This window comes from Talpa europaea, assembly GCF_964194135.1.
Source record: "Talpa europaea genome assembly, chromosome: 8".
NCBI classification, from domain to species: Eukaryota; Metazoa; Chordata; class Mammalia; order Eulipotyphla; family Talpidae; genus Talpa; species Talpa europaea.
This window is the reverse complement of record NC_140075.1, coordinates 56,038,381-56,064,300: the sequence shown is the minus strand read 5'-3', so window position 1 is coordinate 56,064,300 and position 25,920 is coordinate 56,038,381. Positions and strand designations below refer to the sequence as shown.

Here is a 25,920-nt window from a genome sequence, read left to right as displayed (position 1 = left end):
ATGGAAACTGATTCTATTACTTAGTAAATAATATAGCCAAACAAAGGTATAAGAATAAATAATAGTATATGAAAAATATAATACTAAAATAATAATAACAATGTAATCATAATGCAAATGTGCTAGAGTGAACCTCCAGTATGGAGATTAGAGTAAGAAATGTTCTTGATTTGCACTTGATTTCTTGATAGATAATAAGCAAGATGTAATGATATATGACACAATATGCACTTATGCCTTGGTAAATGATTAACCAGACACTGTGCAAAACACAATGAAGTAATTACTGTAAAAATGTATAAAAAGAGAAGATTGCTTTCAATAAATTGCACTCAGATTTTCACTCTCCCTTGAGTGTGTCTGTGTGTCATTCTTTCTTGTCCCTCGCCCTAATTCCTTCGATCACCTTTTGCTCATTCACATTCAACCCTGAGATTGTCTCAATCTCCCGCCACTGCTGGGCTGGTCCGCGGCAGCTGGCGCCCAAACGTGGGGCCCGAGTCCCAAACTGTGGGAGCTCTGTGAAGCTGGACGATTTGGCCTTCTCTGCTTTGTGTGCCTGCGTGTATGTTAGTGTGAGTGCTTGTGTTTGCGCTCCAAGGCTCTTTTGAGCCGCGGAGCCTGTGTGGGCTCGTACCTGCAGTTCCGCGAAAGCCGTCACGGTTTAGTGGGGTCTCCCTTGGGAGTCCGAGACCGGGGCTTATACGGTCACCCCTATACCAAGGCTTTCTAATACTCCGCGAGGAGTACGGTCAGGCGAGCATCGCTGAGTGTTTTTAGTTTCGCTTTCTAAGCGATCCACTCTCTAGGTTTTTCCTTAAGAAGAAGACGTGTTCGCGAGGAATGAGCTCTAGGTAAGCTATCTCTTCACTTTTATATTTTCCTTTATTATCGAAGGATAGGGAGTCTCGTCGGGGCGCCGCGGGCCCGCTGGTAAAGGCTGACCAGTTAAAGAAGGCGAGTAATCCATAACTATGGGACACTCTTACTCTAGAAATAGAGGACTTTTCCTTTCAGTTTTAAGTCACATGTTGAAAAGCCGAGGGATGACAATAAGTAACAGATCCCTCAGTGAATTTTATGAGTTTATTTTAAGAATCTGCCCCTGGTTTCCTGAAGAGGGCAGTTTGTCTTTGACAAATTGGATACGTGTAGGAAAAGAAATTCAAAAATTTTATATTCAAAACGGCCCTACACAGGTGCCCGTTCAGGCTTTTCCTCTATGGGTACAAATTAGAAATTTATTAGTTGATACTACAGAAGCAGATCTATGGAAAGGAGAAATCTCAGAAAAAAGTAGTGATCAGGAAGCTGTTCCTTTTGCCAATAAATCTAAAACATATTCGGGTGCTGTGTTCCCTACTGCACCTATTGCAGAAGGAGAACTTGTAGATTGTCACCCTGGAGATCCTGAATATGCAGAAGTTATGGGTGATGAGGATAATAGTGACTTTGAAGAAGCATTTGCTGATCTTTGTAGGACAACAGAACCAAAACAAAACCCCGTGCCACAGAATACTCTTATGGCTCCAAATTATTTTAACAAGAAAAAACAATGTAAATGCTCTAAACCAAAGAGGCTGCACACCCCTCCTCCAGGAACAGTAAGTGACATAAGGATGGACATAAATTAAAACAAATAGAAAAGAATCAAAAACAAAACTCTCCTCTCAGAGGGGCAAGCCCTCAGCCCCGTAAACGAAAGAGGGTCTGACTCGGCGCCTAACAACATCACACCGACTGAAGCGCCTGACTCTACTGTAACCATACATGAATTACCTAGAGGCACTCCAGGAAGTGCGGGACTTGATCTTGCATCGGTTGCTGATGTTATTGTTTCAGCCATCGATGGAGTTACACCTATTGAAACCTGCTTAAAGGGACCACTACCCCAAGGAACAGTGGGGCTGATAATTGGCCGTAGTTCAAATTATAAAAAGAATTTTGAAGTACTTCCGGGCATTGTAGACTCTGATTTTACTGGAAAAATTAAAGTTATGATCAGACCTTTAAAGGAAACAATACAAATTCATAAAAATCAGCGTATTGCGCAAATTCTTGTGCTTTCTTATATTAAGTTACCAAACCCAATTTTGAAGGAAGAAAGAGGAGAACAAGGTTTTGGGTCCACAGATGTGATTGCTTGGACTCAAAATATTACAAAAGAAAGACCATTGAAAAAGTTAATTATTAATGGACACCCAATTATGGGATTGTTAGACACAGGAGCTGACCGGTCATGCATTGCAGGTAAAGATTGGCCTGCGGCTTGGCCTGTGTTAAATTCTTCCTCTACACTGATTGGATTGGGCATGGCCAATAATGTTGCTCAAAGCTCACAAATGTTGTCTTGGCAACTGGGGTCACAGAAAGGAAAGTTTCAGCCTTATGTGATTCCTGCCTTGCCGTTTTCCCTATGGGGACGTGATATTATGGAATCTTTACAAGTGTCTTTAGTTACCCCTGATGTAATAGATGAACAGGCTTTTTTATAGGGGCCATTGAAACTCAACAATATGCTGATAAAATTAATTGGAAAAATGAAAATCCTGTCTGGATCGATCAATGGCCCCTTACTTCAGAAAAGATCCAGGCTATTCAAACTATAGTTAAAGAGCAATTAGCTAAAGGTCATTTGGAACTGTCTACGAGTCCTTGGAATACTCCTGTTTTCTGTATAAAGAAAAAATCTGGCAAATGGCGATTATTGCAGGATCTGAGAGCGGTAAATGCCACAATGCAAGACATGGGGGCCCTACAACCAGGGTTGCCCTCTCCTGTAGCAGTTCCAAAAAACAGCTATGTTATTATTATTGACCTTCAAGACTGCTTTTTTACAATTAAATTACATCCAGATGATTGTAAAAAATTTGCCTTTAGTATTCCATCTAGTAATTTTCAGAAACCGTGGCAACGTTATCAATGGAAGGTTTTGCCACAAGGTATGAAAAATTCTCCTACTTTATGTCAAAAGTTTGTAGATCAAGCTTTACAAAAGACAAGGTTAAAATTTCCAGAGGCCTACATTGTTCATTATATGGATGATATTCTCCTAAGTCATCCTATGAAAGAAATTGCGGATCTAATATTGAAACATCTCATAGGACAATTGACTACATATGGCCTAGTAGTGGCCCCTGATAAAATTCAAAAAGATAGACCTTTAAATTATTTAGGAAAAGTCATATATAATAATTGCATTATGTCACAAAATTTACAGATTCGTGTTGATAAACTACAGACTTTGAATGATTTCCAAAAATTATTGGGAAATATTAATTGGATAAGACCTTACTTAAAAATTACTACTAGAAATTTACATCCACTTTTTGCAATTTTACAGGGAGATTCAAACCCTAAATCTCCTCGTAAATTAACTCAGGAAGCATTGCAGAGTATTAAATTGGTTAAACAAAAATTATCTGAAGCAAAAGTTATTCAAGTGAATTATTCAAAAACTTGGGACTTATTAATTATTCAGACTGTTTATACTCCAACAGCTTGCTTATGGCAAGACGGCATCCTGGAATGGCTGCACTTGTCACATGTACAAACACGTGTGGTCACTGCATATCCATTAATGTGTGCCTGGTTAATCATAAAAGGTATCCTGAGGTCTCGAGAATTATTTGGCAGAGATCCAAATAATATAATAATTCCATATAACAAAACACAATTTAAATTTTTATTGCAAAATAATAATGATTGGGGAGTTGCCATACAAAATTTTTCAGGACAAGTTAAATTTCATTTGCGTCAACATCCATTATTGAAATTTGCAGAAAAAACTAAACTTATTTTTCCAAAAATTATTAATTCTAAACCTGTACCCAATACAAAGGTCATTTTCACTGATGGCTCTTCATCTGGAGTCTTTGCAGTTTATAGTCTTAGAGATAAACCTTTGCAAAAAGTCTCTAAAAATGTCTCTGCTCAGCAGGCTGAAATAATTAGTCATTATGACACTTGAGCATTTTGCTCAGCCTTTAACTTTGTTTTCTGATTCTAAGTATGTGGTTAGGCCATTTATTCTTTTAAAATAAATAAATAAAATATTTCTAAATAATAATATTTAAAGTTCATTTACTATTGCTAAGGTAATAAAAAATGGTTAAATATAACTATATAATATAACTAAAGGTTTTTATAATGATATTCTAAACCCACTGCAACGAATGGGTGGGGGCTGCCCCTGATCTCAACAAGCAGCTGCCTGGACTTTTTCTCCAGTGTTGGGATCACTGGCAAGTCTCTACTGCCTTCCTGCTGTGGGGGACTAAACTGTTTTGGTTCATTCTAGGAAAAAGGTTTTATTTCCCTATGTTTTTTTTTTTTTTTAAATTTTAAAGTCTAAATTGTCTAAGTAAAAAAAATACTGAGTTATTTTAAATTTGCTAACAAGCTATACAAAATGCTTATTGGTTGAATAAAAGTTTTTAGATTTACTTATTGGACCTGTAAAAGGTTAAATTTCTTGTTAAAATTAATTAACCAAAAAAAAAAAAAATTAAATAATAATACAAACATATTTGAGCTAAATTCAAACCTCAAATTTTAATAAAAGCCTAAAAACAAACAAACTGTAAAAATTTCCCTCTTCTTCTGTTATCAAAATAACAGTATTCTTTTTTGTTTTAATATATACTTGCTCTCAGTATAATAAAACATTGACAACCTAAAGCCAAATAATCACTTCTTAAAAATATAAACTCAAAAAATATTCTCTTATCTAAAAAAGTTAATAAAACTGCCTGATTGTTGTGGTCTCGAGCCCAAGGTCTTTAATAATAATTAAAATTAAATACTTATTTTCTGCACAGTTTTTAGCTTTTAACTCATTAAAAAACCTCAGTGACGTCACAAAAATTAATAAAATAACTATCTCTTAAATTATATACATATGGCCAAAATTTTAAATATATATATCAAGAGATCTCTGTATCTGTTTGTCTGTCTTTGTGTTTTGTTTTGTGTTGTTTTATTTTGTTTTGTTTTTGACCTCTAGAGGACTAATTATAAATGGCGCCTATATAAATTCTCATAAAAACAAATCTTACAATCACTATCAAAAATTTTTTTTAATTTTTGGAAAACAAAAACTAGTTCAAATTTTATAATATAATTCAAGGCATATATGCCTTAAAATTATGTTAAATATTAATAATTTACTTTGTTTAAATGTGTTTATTAAAAAAAAAAAATATTGAGTCACCTCTATGTAAAAAATGTACAAAGTATCTATATGGTACTCTAATTTTTTTGTTCCTTTTTATTAATTTATCTAATACTTGTTTAATGATGCTAATTCACCCATCTGGTCCCTGCTAAATTAAACCAACACCTTGGTTCCTCCTCTGCACTGACTGAAACCTGAAAAGTCACAGATCACCTACTTCTTCACCACTTCCAATGGAACTCGTGCTTACTTGAACTTTTTCGTCTTTTTGCTGCTGTGAATACTATCAAACTTTTTAGCACCAGACAAAATATCTACGCCGTATGAAATTTCAATCTTCGTGCCTGCATTGAATACCCCTATACATTGCTTTTTGGATCTGCCAACACAATGAACATTTCCTGCCATGGGAATTCCTATTCTGTCACCTGTTCTAAATGTGTGTTGTCTAATTGCCTAACTCCTAATATTGTTCATAATTTTTCTACTATGGTTATGTTAAATAGACCTTCTTATGTTATATTACCTGTGGATTTACAAAATACCCCATGGTTTGACAATATTGCTTTACAAATTATTCAGGAAGTCAATGCTTTAATTCATTCTAAACATTTTGTTGCTACGCTTATTTTACATATTACTGCCCTGATTGCAATTGTTACTTCTCTTGCAGCATCATCTGTTGCCTTGGTACAGGAAACACATACAGCACATTTTGTTAATGATCTTACACAAAATGTAACTTTGGCACTTGCTTTGCAACATTCCATAGATAGAAAAATGGAACAAAAGCTTAATGCTCTTAGAAAAACTGTATTGGCACTGGGAGAGGAAGTACAGCAAATCAAAAAACTTCTCTCCACTCGTTGTCATGCACAATTTAAATTTATTTGTGTTACACCTAAACCTTATAATTCTTCTCTTGATTGGAATTTTGTTAAAAATCTGCTTGGTGTTTGGCGTGAAAGTGACTCTAGTCATGATATGTCATCTCTTCAGGCAGAAATCTCTGCGATGAGCCAGGCGCATTTGTCTGAACCAGCATTGTCTGATTTTGCTTCTACATTTTCTGATTCTCTGCGTTCTCTGGCTCCCTCAAATTGGCTGCATTTTTTAATTTCATTTGGAGTGATTACACTCATTGTTTTGGTTGGTTGCCTTTTAATGCCTGTGTTTTTAAAGCTACTTAACAAAAATCTGAAGATTCTTCGTCGTGATATGCATTTTGCAGCTTCAATTTAAAAAGAAAGGGGGAACTGTGGCGGCTCCTGAGAGCAATGTGACAATTGCCACAATCTCGCATTAATTGGGTGGCTGTGCTAGTGTGGCATAATAAGCCCCCTGCCCCTGTGCGCTGGACTGGACAGTCAATGACGGGTAAGATCAGGAAGTGAATTCTGACAACCTAAGACAGACGCAGTCCCCGAGGGGAATTTGGTTCCCACCTTTTCAGCCATGACGAATAACTGGAACAATTAGGCCTGGGCGTTGTTAAGGCACCACCAAAATATGTTGTTACTCATTGCCAGTAACAAGGATCATAGTAAAGGAATGCAGCCATGGAAACTGATTCTATTACTTAGTAAATAATATAGCCAAACAAAGGTATAAGAATAAATAATAGTATATGAAAAATATAATACTAAAATAATAATAACAATGTAATCATAATGCAAATGTGCTAGAGTGAACCTCCAGTATGGAGATTAGAGTAAGAAATGTTCTTGATTTGCACTTGATTTCTTGATAGATAATAAGCAAGATGTAATGATATATGACACAATATGCACTTATGCCTTGGTAAATGATTAACCAGACACTGTGCAAAACACAATGAAGTAATTACTGTAAAAATGTATAAAAAGAGAAGATTGCTTTCAATAAATTGCACTCAGATTTTCACTCTCCCTTGAGTGTGTCTGTGTGTCATTCTTTCTTGTCCCTCGCCCTAATTCCTTCGATCACCTTTTGCTCATTCACATTCAACCCTGAGATTGTCTCAATCTCCCGCCACTGCTGGGCTGGTCCGCGGCACACAGTGACCCCTAAGACCCTCCCTTTGTGGTACCCTGAGGATGCCTTCCTAGAAGAATATGACCTCTTGCTATATAATAAAAGGATTCCTCCCCCGCTATATTAGAATATACAGTAAATATGATTGGATTAAAGAGGCAAACACACTTTTTTTACTAATTTATTAATAAGTTTATAATTCACGCATAAAAAAACTTATTTTTGGTTTTGAAATCATAACATAAAATAAAAAGGCAAATAACTGGAAATGTTCAGCTGAAGGTAGGTAGAAGCAACTCATGCTGAACCATGAGCAAACACAGTGTGCTTTGGGCTACAGCAGGGGCACTGATCAAAGCAAGAACCGAAAGTGCAGTGCATTTCAAGGCCCAAGCCAGCTCTAAAAATTACTTAGATTCCAAAGGTTGCTTGGACATATGTAGGAAATGAACTCTCCCGTCCTCTCATTTTCCTCTTTTCCTCCCTCCCCTTCAGCTATGAACAGTAAGCAGTGCTGCTTGGATGCCAGTCTTTCTAGTGTGTGTACGGTGTTACAGTTGTGTTAACATGCTTCCCCCACCTAGTTTCCACCTTCAAAAATAAAACTTCTTAAATCAACTGTAATTAAAAGACATTTCTACTTTTGCTCAGCTATCTGCTGTAGGCAAAGTTTCATATAAGAATTTTTATTGCGGATTTCCATGACGGCATCCCTAACGAGTTCAATGAACATCTGTGGCCAAAGCTTCTGCAGAGCCTCATTTTTCATGTTGATTTCTGTGGCTTCCTTCACAAGGTCCTCTATATACATCTTGCAGAATTTCTTTTTTTCCTTTATTTCCTATTAAAAAAAGAGAAAAAACTCGCATTAAATCACTACTAATCTAAAGCCAAAGTAACAATGAGTTAAACTTGAGAAACCTGAAATAATCTATACTGACTCCCATCCCTCAGAACAGGAATACTTTCCTCGAGGCTGTTGACAGAGAGCGCCGCTTGAGAAAAGAGCAACAGGACGCCCTGTCCACTCCAACTGTTCCCACTGGGCTTCAGACTGGAGTAACTGGGTCATAGCTACTTCTTCTCCCTTCCTTCTTTTTCAGTTCAGGCAATTTAGCTCAAACAAGTCATCAGAATCACAAAATCATGGCTTCTAGTGGTAAATGTATTTGAATACTGATACCAACAATCTCAATTGATAGGAGGTCCATTAATATTCAGCACATACTTTAAATATCCATTCTCTGAATTCACTCTATATTTTAGGAAACCACAGTCAGCACATTACACTGACTGATGTGGCTTAGGAATGTGGACAAAGGTGGGGGAAGGTGTGCAAGGAGGAAGAAGCAGCTCATACAAGCCTAAGAATCAGAACTTGGCATTGGAAAGAAATAATACCCCACTCTATTGGAAACATCAGGAATCCCATATTGGTCAAAGGATTAAATCCAATGACTTTCCCATACCCCTTTTACTACTTTTCCAGTCTCATTTTTTAATACCATTTACCTTCATCTCTGTGTTTCAACAACAATGAAATGGGCAGTTTCTGGACATTTCCTTATCTATCAAGTGCTTCCATAGTCTTTTATTCATACTATGCTATTTGCCAGCATGCCCTTTTCTCTTTGGCATATAGTTACATTTTATTCTTTAAGACATATCAGGATTTTGATTTTTACTTTATTATAATTAGTCTTTTTCCTGGTCCCTTATTTAGGTTTTCTAAATTCCTGCTGTGAGACCATCTGATATTTTTCTTTTTCTTTCTGGCTTATTTCGCTGAGCATGATCCCTTCCAGCTCCATCCAAGTTGCTGCAAATTGCATGAGCTTATCTCTTTTGATTGCTGAGTAATATTCCATTATGTATATGTACCACATCTTCTTGATCCAGTCACAAGCAACTATAAACCAGAGACACACTACAGGGGGAGGTGGGGGGGGGATCAAAACAAGGGGGGGTGAGAATTGTATGGGGACTATAATCAAGATGAAAATGCATACATTGTGCAAAAATGAAAAATGATGTAAAAAATATATAGAATTAAAAAATAATAATTAAAAAAAGACATATCAGGAAACTTGTCTAGAAAGTCTCCTTTGACATCCATAAGCTAGTCCTCCTCTATTCTCTTGATACAATAATGTATTATTATCCCTATACATGTCTATCACCTCCATTAGAATAGGAGATTCATGAAGAGCAGGAGAGTGACTTCTTGACGCCCAAGTGTTGTGTGTGATAGGTGCTCAGTACATGATCTGTGGATGAAAGTATGAATACAGAGAAGGTTTCAAGGTATTAACTTCAATTATTTGAAGTTTTCATAAGAAAGAGATTTATTCTCTCTTCTACACAAGGCAATGTTTACTAGGATGATGAAATAAAAGCTATAGGAAACAGATTTCAGCTTAATATGGATAAGTTGAAATTGTTCGGTGATATACCGAATCACTTGAAGTACTTTCTTGCAATGGAAGAATTTCAAGCAGAATCTGAACATCTTTTCAGATGTTATACACACACACATACACACACACACACATATATACACATACACACACATACCGTGGGTTAGTTACACCGTCACAGCATGCCTACAGTCCTTTTTTTAAACCAGAGTAATCAGAACCCTTGGTCTTACAATGCTCTAGATTTTTTGTACAAATTTCTTCTGAATATTTTTTTCTGCTAAAATAAGGCTATTAGAATTTTGTGGTCTACTACTTCCTAATGCCTTGCTATCTACTATCCCCAAGCTTATATATAAGGTTGCTAACATTCCAAAACAAAAAAGGCTATCTTAACTGGCTAAGAAAGGACTGTATAACTGCAGCATTCCCAAGCATATTTCCAGGCACTAGATTCCAAAGATTAATGGTAGTTTTACCTCTAGCTTTTCATTATAAAAGTCTCTTGTGGTATAATTTAGTGTAGCACGGTTTGTGTTTTCTCCTACAAGTCTTTTGCTATCATTGTTTTCTTCATTGACAATGCCAGGTTTTTTGCCTTTGGTTTCAAGCAGATATCGGAACTGCTTCTTCCTACAGAAAGACAGTGAAGAGATTCAGAAATTGAGTTACTTATCAGACTTATTAAAATAGGTTTAGTTTTTGTTGATTTTACAGGGGAGCATATGTTCTTTTGATTTTTTGTTTCATGAGTCTGAGTTTGTTATTTATTTGAGTTCAGTTAGGTACCCCAATTTTTCTACTGGTTAAGCTACTCAATCCGAATTCTATTGGTTCATAGCTATTAATCAACATAAACATGTCTCAAACATTTCTAAAGTAAAAAAAAAAAAAACTCTAACTTAAAAATCAATACAAAAATTTAAACAATCACAGAGCACTAAACAACCCAATTAAAGATATAGAAGAGACCAAAATTTTAAAATCTTTATATTCTATAAAATAATTACCTCTTATAAATCAAATAGTTCATAATTCCATTATGCAGTTCAGTAGTATTACTCATCGCTAGAAAATGGAATGGGATACTGATTTAAGTTTATGCAAAAACAAAACAAAAACCCCCAAACTTACAACTATTACCATATCAGGGCAAAATCCTAGTAGGAAGTAATTAAGGAAACAGGAAGCCTCATCTGATTATGAAGACCATAAACAGTTCCTTCTTACAATATTACCTGAAGCCCAATAAGCACAGAATTCTAGAGGACTACACCTCATTCTCCATCAAGTCACTTTCTGGTTTCTACCACTAAGGGGTCTCTAAATGAACTTACTTAGTGTGAACAGAAGTTTGACGGCAGAAGAGGAATGTATCTTTTAAATTTTCTCTATTTTTTTAAGCTTCCTGATGGTTCTTACCAAAAGGCATTTTGCAATCATAATAACCCTAAGGACTGACACAGCTGTGATACTGGTTTAAAAAAGGGGAATGTGTATGGGAAGTATGTGTTATTTCCTGGGTCCAGGTAAATGTCTCCAGGCATGTCTACCATTGGTACTAATAATTGGCAAAGACAGACACAAAACAGCACTTTTTTTCCCTTCTTCTTGTCTGCCTGACAGTCTGTAAACATTATCCATGGGGATTTTTTGAGAAAGAATGAAAGTAACTTACTCCACAGGAGATACATTTATTTTTCCCATTTAACTATAGATAGTAACATTTAAGCTTCAATATTATTTTAAACCACCCATGTATTACCAATTCAGGTTGCAAACTATAGAGCACTGGTTTTTCATCACAATTTTTTTATACACAACTTTCCCCCCTTTTCTGATCATATCAAGGCAACCTTTCTTGCAAAATTCTGAGAGTAGGGAAAAAGGATATATTTATATATGATCACCCTAACTGTAGCATATCCATTGGGGTTCTAGCTTATATATGGGAAGATCTTAAATTTATTCACCACTTTAGAGAGCATCCTAAGCGCTCTTGATCACCCTAACTGTAGCATATGATCACCCTAACTGTAGCATATCCATTGGGGTTCTAGCTTAATATGGGAAGATCTCAATTTTATTCACCACTTTAGAGAGCGTCTTAAGTTTCCTTCTTTGCAGCTAGCAAAACCACAACATAAGTTTCCCTGAAATGCCTCAAGGTCAAACACAGGCTCTGTGCTCACCTTACTTCTTATTGTTCTCATTTTCCCATAGAGCCTGGCCTAATAATTATATTTTGTCAATTCTACAATTTTTTTTAATGGAATTTTTATTTTTTTCATTCTTTTAGGTGTTTTTGCTGCAAGGGATAGGTCAAAACTACCTAACTCACCAGTTTGAAATGCCTCAAACTGCATAAACACACAGCATAAAACTTGAGAACCACTCTTCAACTACTCCACCAGCTCTCCCACTCCTAACATCCATGCCCTTCAAGGTGTGTACATTCTTTCAGCTCCATTTGAATGCCTCTGTGTTTAGATAGATACTTATTTTTCATAACAACATTGAGTCACAGTATATTGTTTGGTGCTTTACTTCATTTCATTATCTGTTACTGGATCATTTTATGTTAGAACAGGAAGTCTACCACAATCATTTTTTTCCCTTTTTTAAAAAAAATTTTTATAACTGTAATGTAGATGGTATCAAAGAAATACTAGGTCCATATTTGAGAAGTATCATGATTTATTTAGCTCTCTCTATTATTAAGCAGTTAGTTACTTTGCAAAACTGGGCTACTACAAACAATAAAGCAATGTCAAATTTTAAAATTTTCTGTGCACATATGTGTGAGTATTGGATATGTTTCCAGTATTTTGTTGTTGTTGTTCCCAGTATTTTTAAACCACAACTTTCAGATAAAAAAATATGATAAATATTGCCAAATTATCTCTTTCCCAAAGTCTGCATCAAGATATACTTCCATCAACAGTGTAGAGCGTATACTGCCCTGAGTACTACTGGAACCTTGCGAGTATTGGTTTTTAAAGTTTCAAGTCAATCTCATTGGCGAAAATGACATCTCATTATTTTAATCTATTTTGTATTGCTTCTCCAGTTTTTCCATTTTTCCAATTATAACTGGATACATTTTGGGTTTACTATTTTCCAAGTTTAATTTTATTTGATCTGCTAATCAAATAGATTCATATCTGTCACAATGAAAATAAATTGGCCATAATATATTTGTACTTGTTGATAAGCAGAATATATGAATTCTGTTTACATTAAATTTCATAATTATTGTATTTTTTGGTTGGCTGCAGTTTTGGGGGTCATCAATTCTATTACCACTGATATTAATATTCCCATATTTGTTTGTGGTTTTTGGTATTTTCCTGTTACATATTTTTCTTTGTTTTCAACCTTTATAAACATTAATCCAATCTCAGAGCTACTATTAATATATAAATAGGAGGATTTAATTTGTTAAGATTTACAGTGATAACTACCATGTTCATTTTTCATTTAACTTCCACTTTTAGCCTTTTGTTGATCAGTATTTTTTCCTTTTAGTATTTTAGAAAGTATACATCTAATTTTTTTTCTAAATTTTTTAAATCTTTAAAATTTAATACAGATATAAAACTTGTATTTCTGGTATTACGTAGTATCTATTCTCTTTCCCAAACAGGGAAATAAACTAAGACAACTCTGTCTTTCTCTTATGACTTTCTGGGATTTTTATTTTCAAGTTATTGTTTTTTACATTATAATTAGTCTTTTTTGAAACAAAGAATTTTGACTAATTTCACACCATTTCTTAAATACAATGCTTCCTATTTCTTGCATTCACAGTTTGCTTAATAGTATTACTTCTCTAAGTGTTTGTTGTTTTCTTTTTCAGAGTCATTCTATAGGATTTTCAGTCTACCCATCAGTTACTCTTGGGTAAGATCTACAATCTGAACTGAACTAAATGGGGAATGAGGAGTATCACACCAGATACCCAATCAGTTGGTATAATTATAGCTGTGCAACATGGCTCTGGAGCCATGATCTGGGGAGGGCAGTGGGGAACTTCCTAATGCCTAAAGTAGTTGAAGTTGTATGATCCTGGACCTTGCAGTGGGAACATGCAGATCCTAGCTGTAGCAAAGGCAGCAGTTTCCCTGGTGCTATCACTCTGGGAGTCATCTCCAGAACCCCAGTCTAGTGATTGCTTCCCCACTCCTTGCAATGATTCTGTAGATAACTAATTCCCTCTCTATCAAATGTGCTTTGCTTACTCTAGCCAAAGTGAACTGTATCTGTAAATGAACCATGACTGATATCCATCCATGGCTTTCCTCCTTCCATCCTTGCCACATCCTATATCAGTCAGCTTTTCTAAGTATTTTTTAAATTATCCTCTTACCCATTTTCATTCTTTTAGTTCAGGCCCTCAGAATCTCTCTCCTCATAATCTATAGACTAGCCCTTGGTTGGTCTCTATTTCTTCTATGTCTGTCTGCTCAAATGGCAGCCTTTCTAGAACATATCAATATTTAATCACATTATTGTTATGTTTAATTACAAAGCACAAGTTTTCATTTTGTTTTATACATATTGCAAGGCTTCAAAATCAGTCCATAATCTTCCTAGCTTCCTTTCTTATCACTATTCACAATAGTGAATTGCAGTGACTTATTTATAATTCCTTGTGTCTCTACAGATCTCTTTCCCCCATATCCTCAACCTGAAAAATTCCTATTCATTCCTGAAGAACAAAATACATTTTTACCTCCCTTGAGAAGCCTTCCCTGTTATTACTCCAAAATAGTTTCTCTTATTCTCCTATAGCTCTCTCTCATAGAATCTGAAACATAATTGTTTACATATATCTCTTATATATAATTATTAGATTATAAATCATGTGTGATCAGTGACTTTGTGTTAATTCACCTTTACATCCCCAACACTTTAAATAGGACCAAGAACAAAATAAATTTAAGGTAAACGTTTGTGGGATGCATAAATAGTGTGGCATTTTTCCCTTTTCTGAGTGCAACATTAATCCTATAAAAACTACCAAAATGAAAAGTTACCTGGCATCACCCAGAATTGAAATCAGACGGTACTGGGGTAATTCAGAAGATGCTACATGAGCTAGGATCCCAAAGAGCCTCTCAGCCATTATCATATCATTCTGTGTCACCTGAAGAGATACAATCAAGAGGGGTCAAAAATGATGCTGTCTCTGGGCTTGATACAACTAACATAACTCCAAAGATATGTCCAGATTAAATATTTTATTTTTAGTCCCGGAAAATTTTATTTTTAGTCTGGCCTATAAGAAGACAGTGGTCATTGATATTCCATTTTCTTCCCTGAGGTAACTAGGATGAAGATGTACAAATATGACTCATGTTAGTGGATGATAACCAGGATGTAAGCAGTTAGCTCTGACTTAAAAGCTCTATTTCCTGAGAATTACACTTGAAGTAACCTAAATTCTTCATGAATTTTTCAGAAATCCTAGAGGTTCTTGTAGCAGAATGATTTAGGAGGGGAAATTCTCAAGTGCCAATGGAATTGATTTATTTGAATAATTTATCAAAGGTAAGTCAAGGTGTTGTCCACACCTTGCTCCAGTAAGGATAATTTTGTTCCTTCCTCAGAGATAGAAATGTCATTGAATTAACAAGGACATCCCAGTTCATTTTGAAATTATATCTGCCTTTCTCCCTTGAAGGAACAACTTGGATACAGATATTCCTTATGAATGTTCATTCCTCTGTCAACCAAGAAAGTACTATAAGTTAAAAGCAGGACTTGGATTAACATCTGAGCATATTTTCTTTAATATAAAATAAGGTTCTTTGCATTTTAAATACTATTAGCTTTTCTATTCAGTTCTGTGGTTCCCAATCAGGGGTTCCCTAGGGAACATTTGGCAATGTCTGGAGACACTTTTGTTTCAGCTGGTGAAGGGGTGCTACTGGCATCTAGTGGGTAGAGGTCAGGGATGCTGCTAACCATTCTACAATGCACAAAACAGCTCCCAAAGAATTGTCTAGCCCAAAATTTCAATAAAGCTAAGGTTGAGAAACTCTGAGATAAAGTTGGGGTCTTTTAAAATTCATGCTTGGGCCTCCCTGGTGGCGCAAGGGATTAAGACGCAACCTATGAAACTATCTGCAGCCACTGTAGCATGAGTTTGATCCCTGGCCGGCCAGGGAGCTACCCCCATAGCACGGCAGACCTCTCCTGACTCACCCACTGCTCCCCTCAGCAGTGTATTTCATACATCTGCCTGTTTTGCTCCCCCTCTGTCTCTGGTGAATCCTCTTATCCCCCATACCTCTGGCTTGTACCCCAGTTCTTGTATGCACAAATAAACTTTAAAAAAAGTTCATTCTTAACACTATATATAATTCACTTAATGGACATTTTCTGAAAAATAAACTCCACAATTCACAAGTATTTGTATACATCAATCAGTATAGACTGACTCTTCCCCTTCCCTGCCCTTCCTTAGATCTTCATAGCTAATGCAGCTGCTATTCCCTCAAATCCTACCCTTAGCTGACAACTAAGATGTTTGGTCTACTATAGTCACCTAGTGGTTGGCACAGGCCATTACTCCATGTTTTCTTTTTGATATACTCAATTCAATTTGGCTACCAAAGTTAACATTCTCTCTTATACAAATGAGAATGAGAAATATTGTCAAAGATCAGATATGCAGCTTTATTTGAAGTCTTTTAATGATATGTCGAATATTCCCAGCATTCACATTTTTGGAACTTAAATCAGAATAAGTTATATTGATTCTCTATGATTCTTCTTCACCTCACGGTAGCTGAATTTTTGGACTTACAAGCTGAGGTACTTACAATACATTAACTGCAGGGAAATACAGTTGCTATTATCACTGTGCTGGTAAAGCTGATTACAGTTAATCTTATCATCAAGAGATTCTCTCAATTTTAAGAGATAATTACAATAATACTGACAACCTACAGAGGGTTGTTCCCCCTGCCCCTACTTTGGAGGATTATATAAATTCAGTTCAGTAGAATTTCCTCAGTAGAGGTAGAACAGAGAATTACTCTTTGCCTCCAAAATAATATCTAAAGAAGACATGGTCTTTAGGTAGCTGGGAGACTGCCTGCCGGCAAACTTAAAAATCAAAATCAAACTGAAAAATAATTTTTCACTAATAACTTTGTAGTTATTCAGGTTCCTGAGTTATACAATACACGTATGTCATAGAGTGCTGTTAACAAACTATCAACAAAGCAATTCAGACATTGGGTTTTGTTTGTTTTATTTCCTTTTTTCTCACATCTTTTTTTCTCTTATTTTATCTTTACTCTTCATTTCCCCTTCTTAACTCCTTTTTTTTTTTGTAGATCATTCTTCTCCCCTGTATACATTCTCTTCCCTCTCCCCTCTTTTCTTCTCTTCCTTCTACCATGACCCTTATTAGTTGAAATTTAGATATCACTTCCCCATCCCTTCTTGCATGTCAGGAAGCCTGTAACCAATTTGAAAAATAGAATGATCATGTTACTACAGAAATGTTCTTTCTTTTGAAATTGTCACCCTACCAACATTTACTTTCCTGAATGCTTACAAATAAGAGAAAAAAATAATTAATGTTCACCATGGCTTTGTTACTATTTTATTTTCAAAACTGTTTAGTGCTTTAGACTTTTTGATAGATGTTTAGCTTTTTGACATTGTAAATGACAATATTATTTTAAAAAGCAATAATTCTTAAAAACTCTACCATGGCTACTTAAATTCTTGACCATTTTAATAACTATTTATCCTGAAAGGGGGCATTTTTATTTTACAGTTGACTTAGTATTTAGCTTACCTCTGTTCCATTTATTTTCTGCATACTAAAATGGCTCAGCCTAAACAGTACATAATATTTCCAAAGTGTAAAATTGACAACTGGATTTCCTTGAGGATCAATTGTTAACTGGTCAATGCGACGGAGTTGTGCCAGTGCATTGAACTGCTGCAGCATGACAAGATTTGTTTCTTTGAATTTGAGGTGCTGAAATAATAAAGGACAAAAACAAGAGCTGAACATTGAGCTTAATCATTTTAAAATATTTAACATTGAAGCTTCACTAATCATTCTCTAGGCAAAACTGTGAACTTTAGTTTTAGTATGTTTTCAACTGAATATATTAAACTTACATAACTTTAAGCCACCTAATATATCATTGATGCAATCCGTTAATCCGCTCACTATTGGAGTCAGAATGATTTCCCTTCTGCAAAGCATATCCCCCAATTTATTAACAAATATTTTTAAAAAGCATGTGTACAACTCAGACTTCTATGTTTTACAGTGAAATTACATCTTCATAGGAAAGGTGAGAAATCAAAGTTTCAAAACTTCAAAAACACAGGCCTGAAAATGCTTCTGAAAACACCTAGTTAGCTATCATCATCTCTATTTTGATGATTACTGTGTAGGCTGATTAAAATGCCTTCAGAAAAATCAAATCACAAAAGCTGAAAAGCTGATGCAAGAGTACTGTGAATTTGGATGCTCTTTTCTAAACATATTGTCTCCACTGCTGTCTTCCTGAGGGAAGATGGTATGGCAAAAGGAAAATAAAACTATAGAGGAGCAAGGGAGGAAATCACCTTTCTAATAGAAAAACAATGATTAAAAAAATCATGAAGAGCTCATGGAAATCATAGTTTCTGTGATACTTACTAATAAATAACACCATAATAAGAAAATGCTAATTCTCAAAATAATTTCAATGAGCTAATAAAATTATTTAAAATGTTAAGGGAGTACAGTAAAAATTATATAAAAATGTATATGCCCCATTAATAGCAGGTACAATAAGTAAATATTTAATATAGGCTCATGTGAGGTCCTGTTGAATACTTTATACAGTAAAAATATATAAATTGAGCAAAATTATATTACTCCTTTACACACCATAAAGAATTATTTTCTACAGAGATAATTTCCAATATAAACGGAAAACTTCAAGGCCATTATGAATGCTAATTTAAATCCCAGATCCAGAAAATCAACACAAAAGCTCAGTCTTTTGCCAGATAGAAAGTACATAAATAAAACTTAAAACAGGTTTTTGGCTTGAACACAAGAGTCATGACTGAGAATAATTCAAATATACTACTAAAAGGAAACGTTTACCAGAGAATTAGGAAACTTAATCTTCAATTTGGGAAGCACTTGGACGATTTCATCAAATTCTATAAAAGTAAAGGAGACTGTTGTCACCATTCCTGCTGTTTGAACACTCCAATTCCGATCCAGCGAATCCAGAGCTCCTGAGCCATACAGACAAAGTGTGTCTCCATCCACTTCAACAAGGTGTGTGTCTGTGACAGTTAAACCCTGGAAAGCACTGGTGAGCCCTGGGTCCAGAGACCTGGAAAACCCAACATACCTTCTAAATGAAAGTAATATGCAAAGTACATAATAGAATATAAAGACTTGTTAGAAAAGACAGTTGAAATTGTATATCCACCTTTTATTAATTTCAGTAAGCCCAGAGTATCAAAGACTATGTTTTATAGAACATCTGGAAGTTTTTGCATTCTTCTAGTCAAAAAAGAGGCATGTGTGAAATAAAATACTATCTTTAAACCCAAATCATCAAGTAAAGGTACTACATATTGATTTAGCTTTAAGACAATCCATTCAATCTATCATAGCTATTCTCTCATGCCAATACAAAAAGAGTTTCTTAATCTTTAAAGTATTCACTCTTTGACTGAAAAAATTAATTTTACAAAACAGTATTTTATAATAAAACAATATAATATGAAAATGCTTAAAAACATTTGGGAAGTGCCACACAGTGGAACCAAACAAAGTGGAGGGCACCTTGCCTCCACCCACCCAAGTGCACCTGGTGACCTTTTCCTTTCTACCCCAAGGTGGGTATGGGGGCGGAAAGTCAAACTCTCAAGTTAGACTTAATTAAAAAGAGCCATTTCACTTGAGTGTGTACTAAAAAAGAATAAAGAAGGCCAACAAAGACTCAGAGCAGAAAAAAGAAAAAAGGGAAATAAGGAACACTCATCCACTGTTGGTAGGAATTTGGTGTGGCCTCTACAGAAAACGTGCGGAAACTGCTCAGAAAAATAAAACTGGAAACACCACATGATCCAGCAGTACCACTACTAGGTATTTACTCAAAGAATAGGAAAACATTAATATGAAAGTATGCACTCTGTTCATAGCGGCATTATTCAAAATAGTCAAGTCATGGAACCAATCTAAACGCTGCCAACATAAAAAAATTGTAGAATAAAGAAATTATATGAATTCAGTGGAGTACTACTTAGTCATTTTAAAAAATTAAATAGTGCCTTTTGGGACAAAACAGATGAAATAAATCAGGAAGTGAAAGGCACTACTGAATGGCTTCTCTCATATGTGGAGTATAAATAACCAAAGAAAATAACCTGGCAAATCCTAACAAAAGTGATTCTTAGACTCTGAAAAACATACTGGTTACCAGAGATGGGATGACGTAGAGTAGGGAAGGTGATAGGGCATTTGCACAAGAGTATTGGTGGAGGGTGAGTGAAGCATGTGCACATATGAAGGTGTGATGATGTACTCCCAAAATTATATAGTTACATAAATAATTGGCAAATTAATATGAGGCAAAAAAAGATTTCTTTGCCTTTAAGAGTTCCTAATCTATATGGATGGTGAAAAGCAAGATAAATATATACATTAACTTTAATATAATGTTCTTATTGTCATACAATGAATATTTAAATGATATGCTCTAAGAATACAGAGAAGAATGACTATTCTAGGGGAGAGAAGTCAGACTTCAAAGGAGTAGTATCTGAACTGTCTTTAAAAGATGAATAGTAAAATTTCATTAAGAGTAGAAAGGAGGGGGCCTCAGATTGAAGAAAGGCACAGAAACCTAACTATGTATAATATGTTCAGGTAAGATCAATTTCATTATGGCTGGAATACTGAATAATAGTGTAAACTGGATCCCCACAGTACCCAGAGGCCACAGGGCAAGGTGGCTTTGTTGGGCTGAGGTGCTATGGCCTCAGCCCACCGCCTGTGGACAGTGCCCCTCTCCCAGCCCCAACAAGGTAGGTTCCAGCCATGACTCCCTGGAACCAACAGGCCCATGAGCCTGCCCTGACCTGATTTCAGGCTGGGCTGGGCTTTCCCCCCTTTTATATCTGGCTCTAGGATTCTAAAATGGAACTAAATGGACCAATCAGGTTCAAGCTCACTCCATTAATTATTTGGATTAAAAAATGGAAAATGAGCTGATTGATGCTAAGTGGTCCAAACAAATGCTTCAAGATTGAAAACAATCCAGTTAGGCTTGTAGGATGGGACACCCTAAAGGGGATATAAGGCAGAATCAGGGACAGCTTGATTCAGTCTGCTCCCAGCTTTCGAAGAAGTATTCTGCTCCTGGCCTCTGAAGAAAAAAGAGTCAACTGCCAGCCACAGAAGAAAGAAGAGATTCATTTTTCTCCTGACCTTTGGATTGTCAGACCACCTTCAAAGAAGATTTCTGCTCTGGGCCTCAAAAGAGAGAAGAAGGATTTGAGAAGCACCTTTGAAAAAGAAGTCACTCTGCTGCCAGCTTTCACAGAGGATTTGGCAGATGCCCTCTGAAGAAAGAGAAGCATCCAGCATCTCCATGGGATTCAGTGGACCTCCATAGATCCTCTCAGAGACTCAACCGCTGTACCTGCCTCTGGCCCTATCTCTGATATTGCCTGCAAGGAGCACTACTGGGCTCAGCCCACAGCCTCAAGAGCTGACAAAAGCCTCTGGTTCTCTGGCACCACCTGGTGCTGTAATGTCTGTCAGTGTCTAGTTCAGTATTGGGCCCCAGCCTCCAGACTGCTGCCGTGGGCCGCTGCAGACACTATCTGGGGTGAGACAATCAATCACATGTGGCCTTAAAAACCCTCCTTTTCCCCAATCTTCTGTCTGTTAAATAAACCCTGTTGTTGGACCCTGAGCTTGAGTGGTCTTGCAACTGTACATACAGGTGAGAACCCACTGACAGTGACCTGTTCCCCACATTGGGCACTGTGCTTTGACACTGTTTGACCGTGTCTTGGCACTGTTTGAACACTGTTTGGTCACTGTCCTTTTGCACTCTTTAGCTCTGCTTGCATATACTTTTAAGTCTTTTAGTACTGTTTCAATAGGACTGAAACATTTGAGAGAAGTAACTGCTGAAGATGAACCTGAAAAGTGAGATTTTATCTTATAGGCTGAGGAGCAGAAAAGATTTTTAAATAAATAGGATTGTATTCAATTAAAGTTTTAAAGCACCTCCAATGTGCCATGAATGGAGCTAGGTAGTGATCCTAGGGATACAAAGATGAATAAAATATGCTCCCTGCCATCAAGGACCCTATTCAACTTTGTGGAAATGTAGCAGAGAAAGGCAAGCTGGCAGAAAATTGGAAGGAGGGTCAGCACAATAGCATTAAACTAGACCATGAGAAAACATACCAAAAAAAAAGGGCATGGTGTAGTGAAAACGTACTGGCTAGAAAATCACAAATCTGTCATTAATAAACAAACTGTTTGAGTGGCAAGTTATTTAATAACTTTGTAGTTTCAGTTTCCTTGTATGTACAATGGTGATCATACATATTTTTTCAAAGTGCTATGAAAACTAGAAATAATATTCTATAGAAAATGTAAGAGAACACAGATATACTGGATATTTAAGAGACAATGAAAGTATGCTATAGTGATAGTTCAACTGTGGCAAATGAAGAACAGGGATTTGTTAATAGTGTCTCCAACTTTTAGAGTAGCTTACTGTGTCATCTTGTTTTCTACCTCTACCTAGTCTGAATTAACACTTTAAGAAATGTTCTTTTTTTTTTTAATGGAGGATCCATCTTTTAAAATTTCTTTCCCATTCAGTGAAGTCCAATATACTGCCTAACTCAAATATTAATTATATAATAGTAGGTAGTATGCCATCAAATAGGAATTCTCTTTGAGATGGTTATGGCTAATTCCAATTCCAGATGTTCATTCATTCAACTCTACTTAAGAATGAATAAGAAAAATATTTGATGCTTTCTTGATTAGTAGAAGACACTAAGAAAGGGCAGGGTGATTAACTTAATGTAACTAAAATGAGTCTTTGATGTTAGGCTAAATGGAGAATATACTCGAAGGTCTAAGTGGAAAAAATAATATTTCAGAGAGGGGTATTTTTCAAGGTGTTTTTTTTCAAGTTTAGATGTTTTACAACAGGCTAGAATAGAAAGACTTAAAATATTTCGGAGGATTCTTTTCCCAATGAATAAGTGGTGCTGATTCCTATAATACCATATTTTATGAATTTCTATTACAACATTGGTAGGTGTGGAAATTCATTTTATGCATTATATTTTATTATAGTATCATTGGCTAAAATACTACAGTATTCATAGACAGGAAATGACCAAAAATAAACCAGCTACACTACATGCATCCAAAGTAAGCAAAGAAAATATTACACCAAGCACTTTCCCATTTCTGGCAGGGAAAATAAACCTGCAATATGTCATTTTACGATAGAGCTGTCCCAAGTACAGTGAACAGTGAAATCATTAATGGGATATACCAAAGTTTTACAGAATCTTTTTCTTTATGTGCCTATAATTTTTTCATGGACAATTTTTTCCAGGCATTTAGTTATATACATTTAGTTACATATATAAGCCCAAGGTCACAGACATTGTAACACAAGAATTAGCCACTTTTTTGGCATTGCAAAATACTAAAGACTATAAATGGATTGTTAAAAATGGAAAAATTTATGTAGTACTAAAAGACAAATAAGAACTCTAAGGAAGCGTTGTAAACCTCTTACTAGCTCTCTACATTAAGAAAGAACTGGGTTTCTATAATTCAAGATAAATACTCTGTAAATTTTTGAAAAATTACAGAGAATGTAATAATACAACTTCTAAAATTTAAAATGCTTCGCTTTATACTTTCAGGTAAAATACCAGACAGACTGAGCATATGAATTTGAAACCTATTCTTCTAAGATTGTATTAAAGTGACTGAAAAGGTATAAACCCCCGATAATAAGTACAAGGGGGGTGGAGTCAGAGGTAATCTGCTAGTAAGAAGCTTCAGCAAATTTCTGGAAGCTGGGAAGTGAACAGTGCAGATGATGAAGAGGAAGAAAGGAAGCCATAGTTTCAAAATGTACAAGAAAGAGTAATGAAGATGGCAACCAACTTGCCTACTAGAATTCTGAAAAGGAAAGAACAGATAAGATGGAAGATTAGATTGAGAAGTAAGACTGAATAATTGAAGATCTGTAAAAGGACTCTACCACCTACATCCACCATTGTCAACAAATAGGCAGAGTGACATTACAGATCAGTGAGAAAAGGAAAGAATACACAATAAATAGCACTAGGGCACTGTTTCTATTTATAGGGGGGAAACAAACAGATCAGACCTCAACTCCAAACTTAAAAATCAACTTCAGGTATTTAAAGACATCTCCTTATATCACATTCTATGTACTTTAATAACACCTTGTGCTTTGATTATATAAGTCCTTCACCTCATTGATTAGGTTAATCCCAAGGAATTTGAATTATTTTGATGTGATCATGAATGAAATTGTTTTCTTAATTTTTCTTCTCATACACATAAAAAAAGATTTTTATGTTGATATTGTAACCTGCCACTTTGCTGTATCCATTTACTATTTCTAACAGCTTTTGGTGGCATTTTTAGGGTTTTCTATATAAAGCACCACGTTGTCTGCAAATAATGATGGTGTCATTTCTTCTTTTCTTATCTATCTATCTATCTATCTATCTATCTATCTATCTATCTATCTATTTAAGCAGGAGAGGTCTGCGTGCCATGTGGGACCCTCCTCCGGTGGCCAGGGAGCAGCCGGGGATCGAACCAGCGCTGCAGAAGCTGCGGGCAGCTTGCAACCCACCGATCAACCGCTGCGCCACCAGGGAGGCCCCCATTTCTCCTTTTCTAAACTAGATTCCTTTTATTTCTTGTTATTGTCTGACAGATCTAGTTAAAAGTTCTAATACTAAATTAAAAAGTTGTGGTGGCAGTGGGGATTCTTGTTTTTTCCTTTAAAGGGAAGCTTTCAATTTTTTAGCATTAAGTGTAATATTGGCTGTAGGTTTGAGATACAGTGACTTTATTATGTGGTGGCAGATAACTTCTATTTCTTTCTTTTTAGGAGTTTTATCATAAACAGGTACTGCATCTTGTAAAATGCTTTCTCTGCTATCTATTAACAGTATCATGATTTTTACCTTTTATTTTGTTGACATATGTAATACGTGTTTCAAGTTATGTATATTAAAACATCCCTGCATCCATGGGATAAACCTCACTTGATCATGATGTATAGTCCATGTCATTTATGGTTGAATTCCATTTTCTAGTATTTGCTGAAAATTTTTGCATCAATGTGCATTAATAATATTGGTCTGTAGTTTTCTTGTGTTGTCTTTATCTGCATTTTTGTTTTAGAGTAATGTTGGCATGATAAAAATGGTTTTAGGGAGTACTTTATTCTTAGGTTTTTAAAAATAATTTGAGCAAGATGGACATTATTTTTTTATTTTTATTTTATTTATTTATTTTTTTTTAATAGAGGCATGTTTTTCTTTCTTTATTTGTTTGCTTGTTTGCTCTGTTTATACATGCACTGGGCACAGTCAGAAGCGCGGGAGGGTGAGAGAATTCACCAGAGCCAGAGTGGGGAGCAGAACAGGCAGAAGGACCGAAGTACACTGCTGAGGGGAGCAGTGGGCGGCAGGAGAGGTCTGCGCGCCATGTGGGACCCTCCTCCGGTGGCCGGGGAGCAGCCGAGGATTGAACCGGCACCGCAGAGGCCGCGGGCAGCTTCGCAACCCAGCGCTCTACCGCTGCGCCACCGGGGAGGCCCGACATTATTTTGTTAAAGTGATAGAATTCCCCTGTGAAGACAGATGGTCATGGGCTCTTGTTCTTGGGGAGAGTTTTGACTACTGTTTCAATTTAAATACTTGTAATCAGTTTATTCAACAACTCTGGTTTCTCCCTGGTTTACTCTACATAAACTGTATTATTTTCAAAATTTGTCCATAGTTTCTTGTGATCTTCTGTGTTTATATGCCATCTGTGGTAATGGTTCCTCTTTCATTTTGATTCTGTTTATTTTTTTCTCTCTGAAGGTCTTGTTGTGTAGACTTTTTTGATGTGTATTATATTTCTACTCTTGTTTTTCATTCTTACCTACCTTCTACTAACTTTGGATCTTATTTGTTTCTATTTTTCAAGTTGCTTTAGGTGTAATATTATGCTGTTTA

General features: G+C 35.8%; 1 protein-coding gene across 5 annotated transcripts in view; it reads right to left on the bottom strand.

Annotated features, from left to right (window-relative positions):
• Positions 1-7,826: 7,826 nt before the first annotated feature.
• Positions 7,827-25,920, bottom strand: part of LRRC49 (leucine rich repeat containing 49) — a gene marked incomplete at both ends in the record, with an annotated part of 112,907 nt that continues 94,813 nt past the window's right edge. For all 5 annotated transcript variants that reach the window (XM_084240545.1, XM_084240542.1, XM_084240543.1 and 2 more), the window contains 5 exons: positions 7,827-8,030; positions 10,086-10,239; positions 14,646-14,755; positions 17,426-17,611; positions 18,743-18,980. In XM_084240545.1, coding sequence (XP_084096671.1) covers positions 7,827-8,030; positions 10,086-10,239; positions 14,646-14,755; positions 17,426-17,611; positions 18,743-18,980 — 892 coding nt within the window. The remainder of the gene's footprint in view (positions 8,031-10,085; positions 10,240-14,645; positions 14,756-17,425; positions 17,612-18,742; positions 18,981-25,920) is intronic.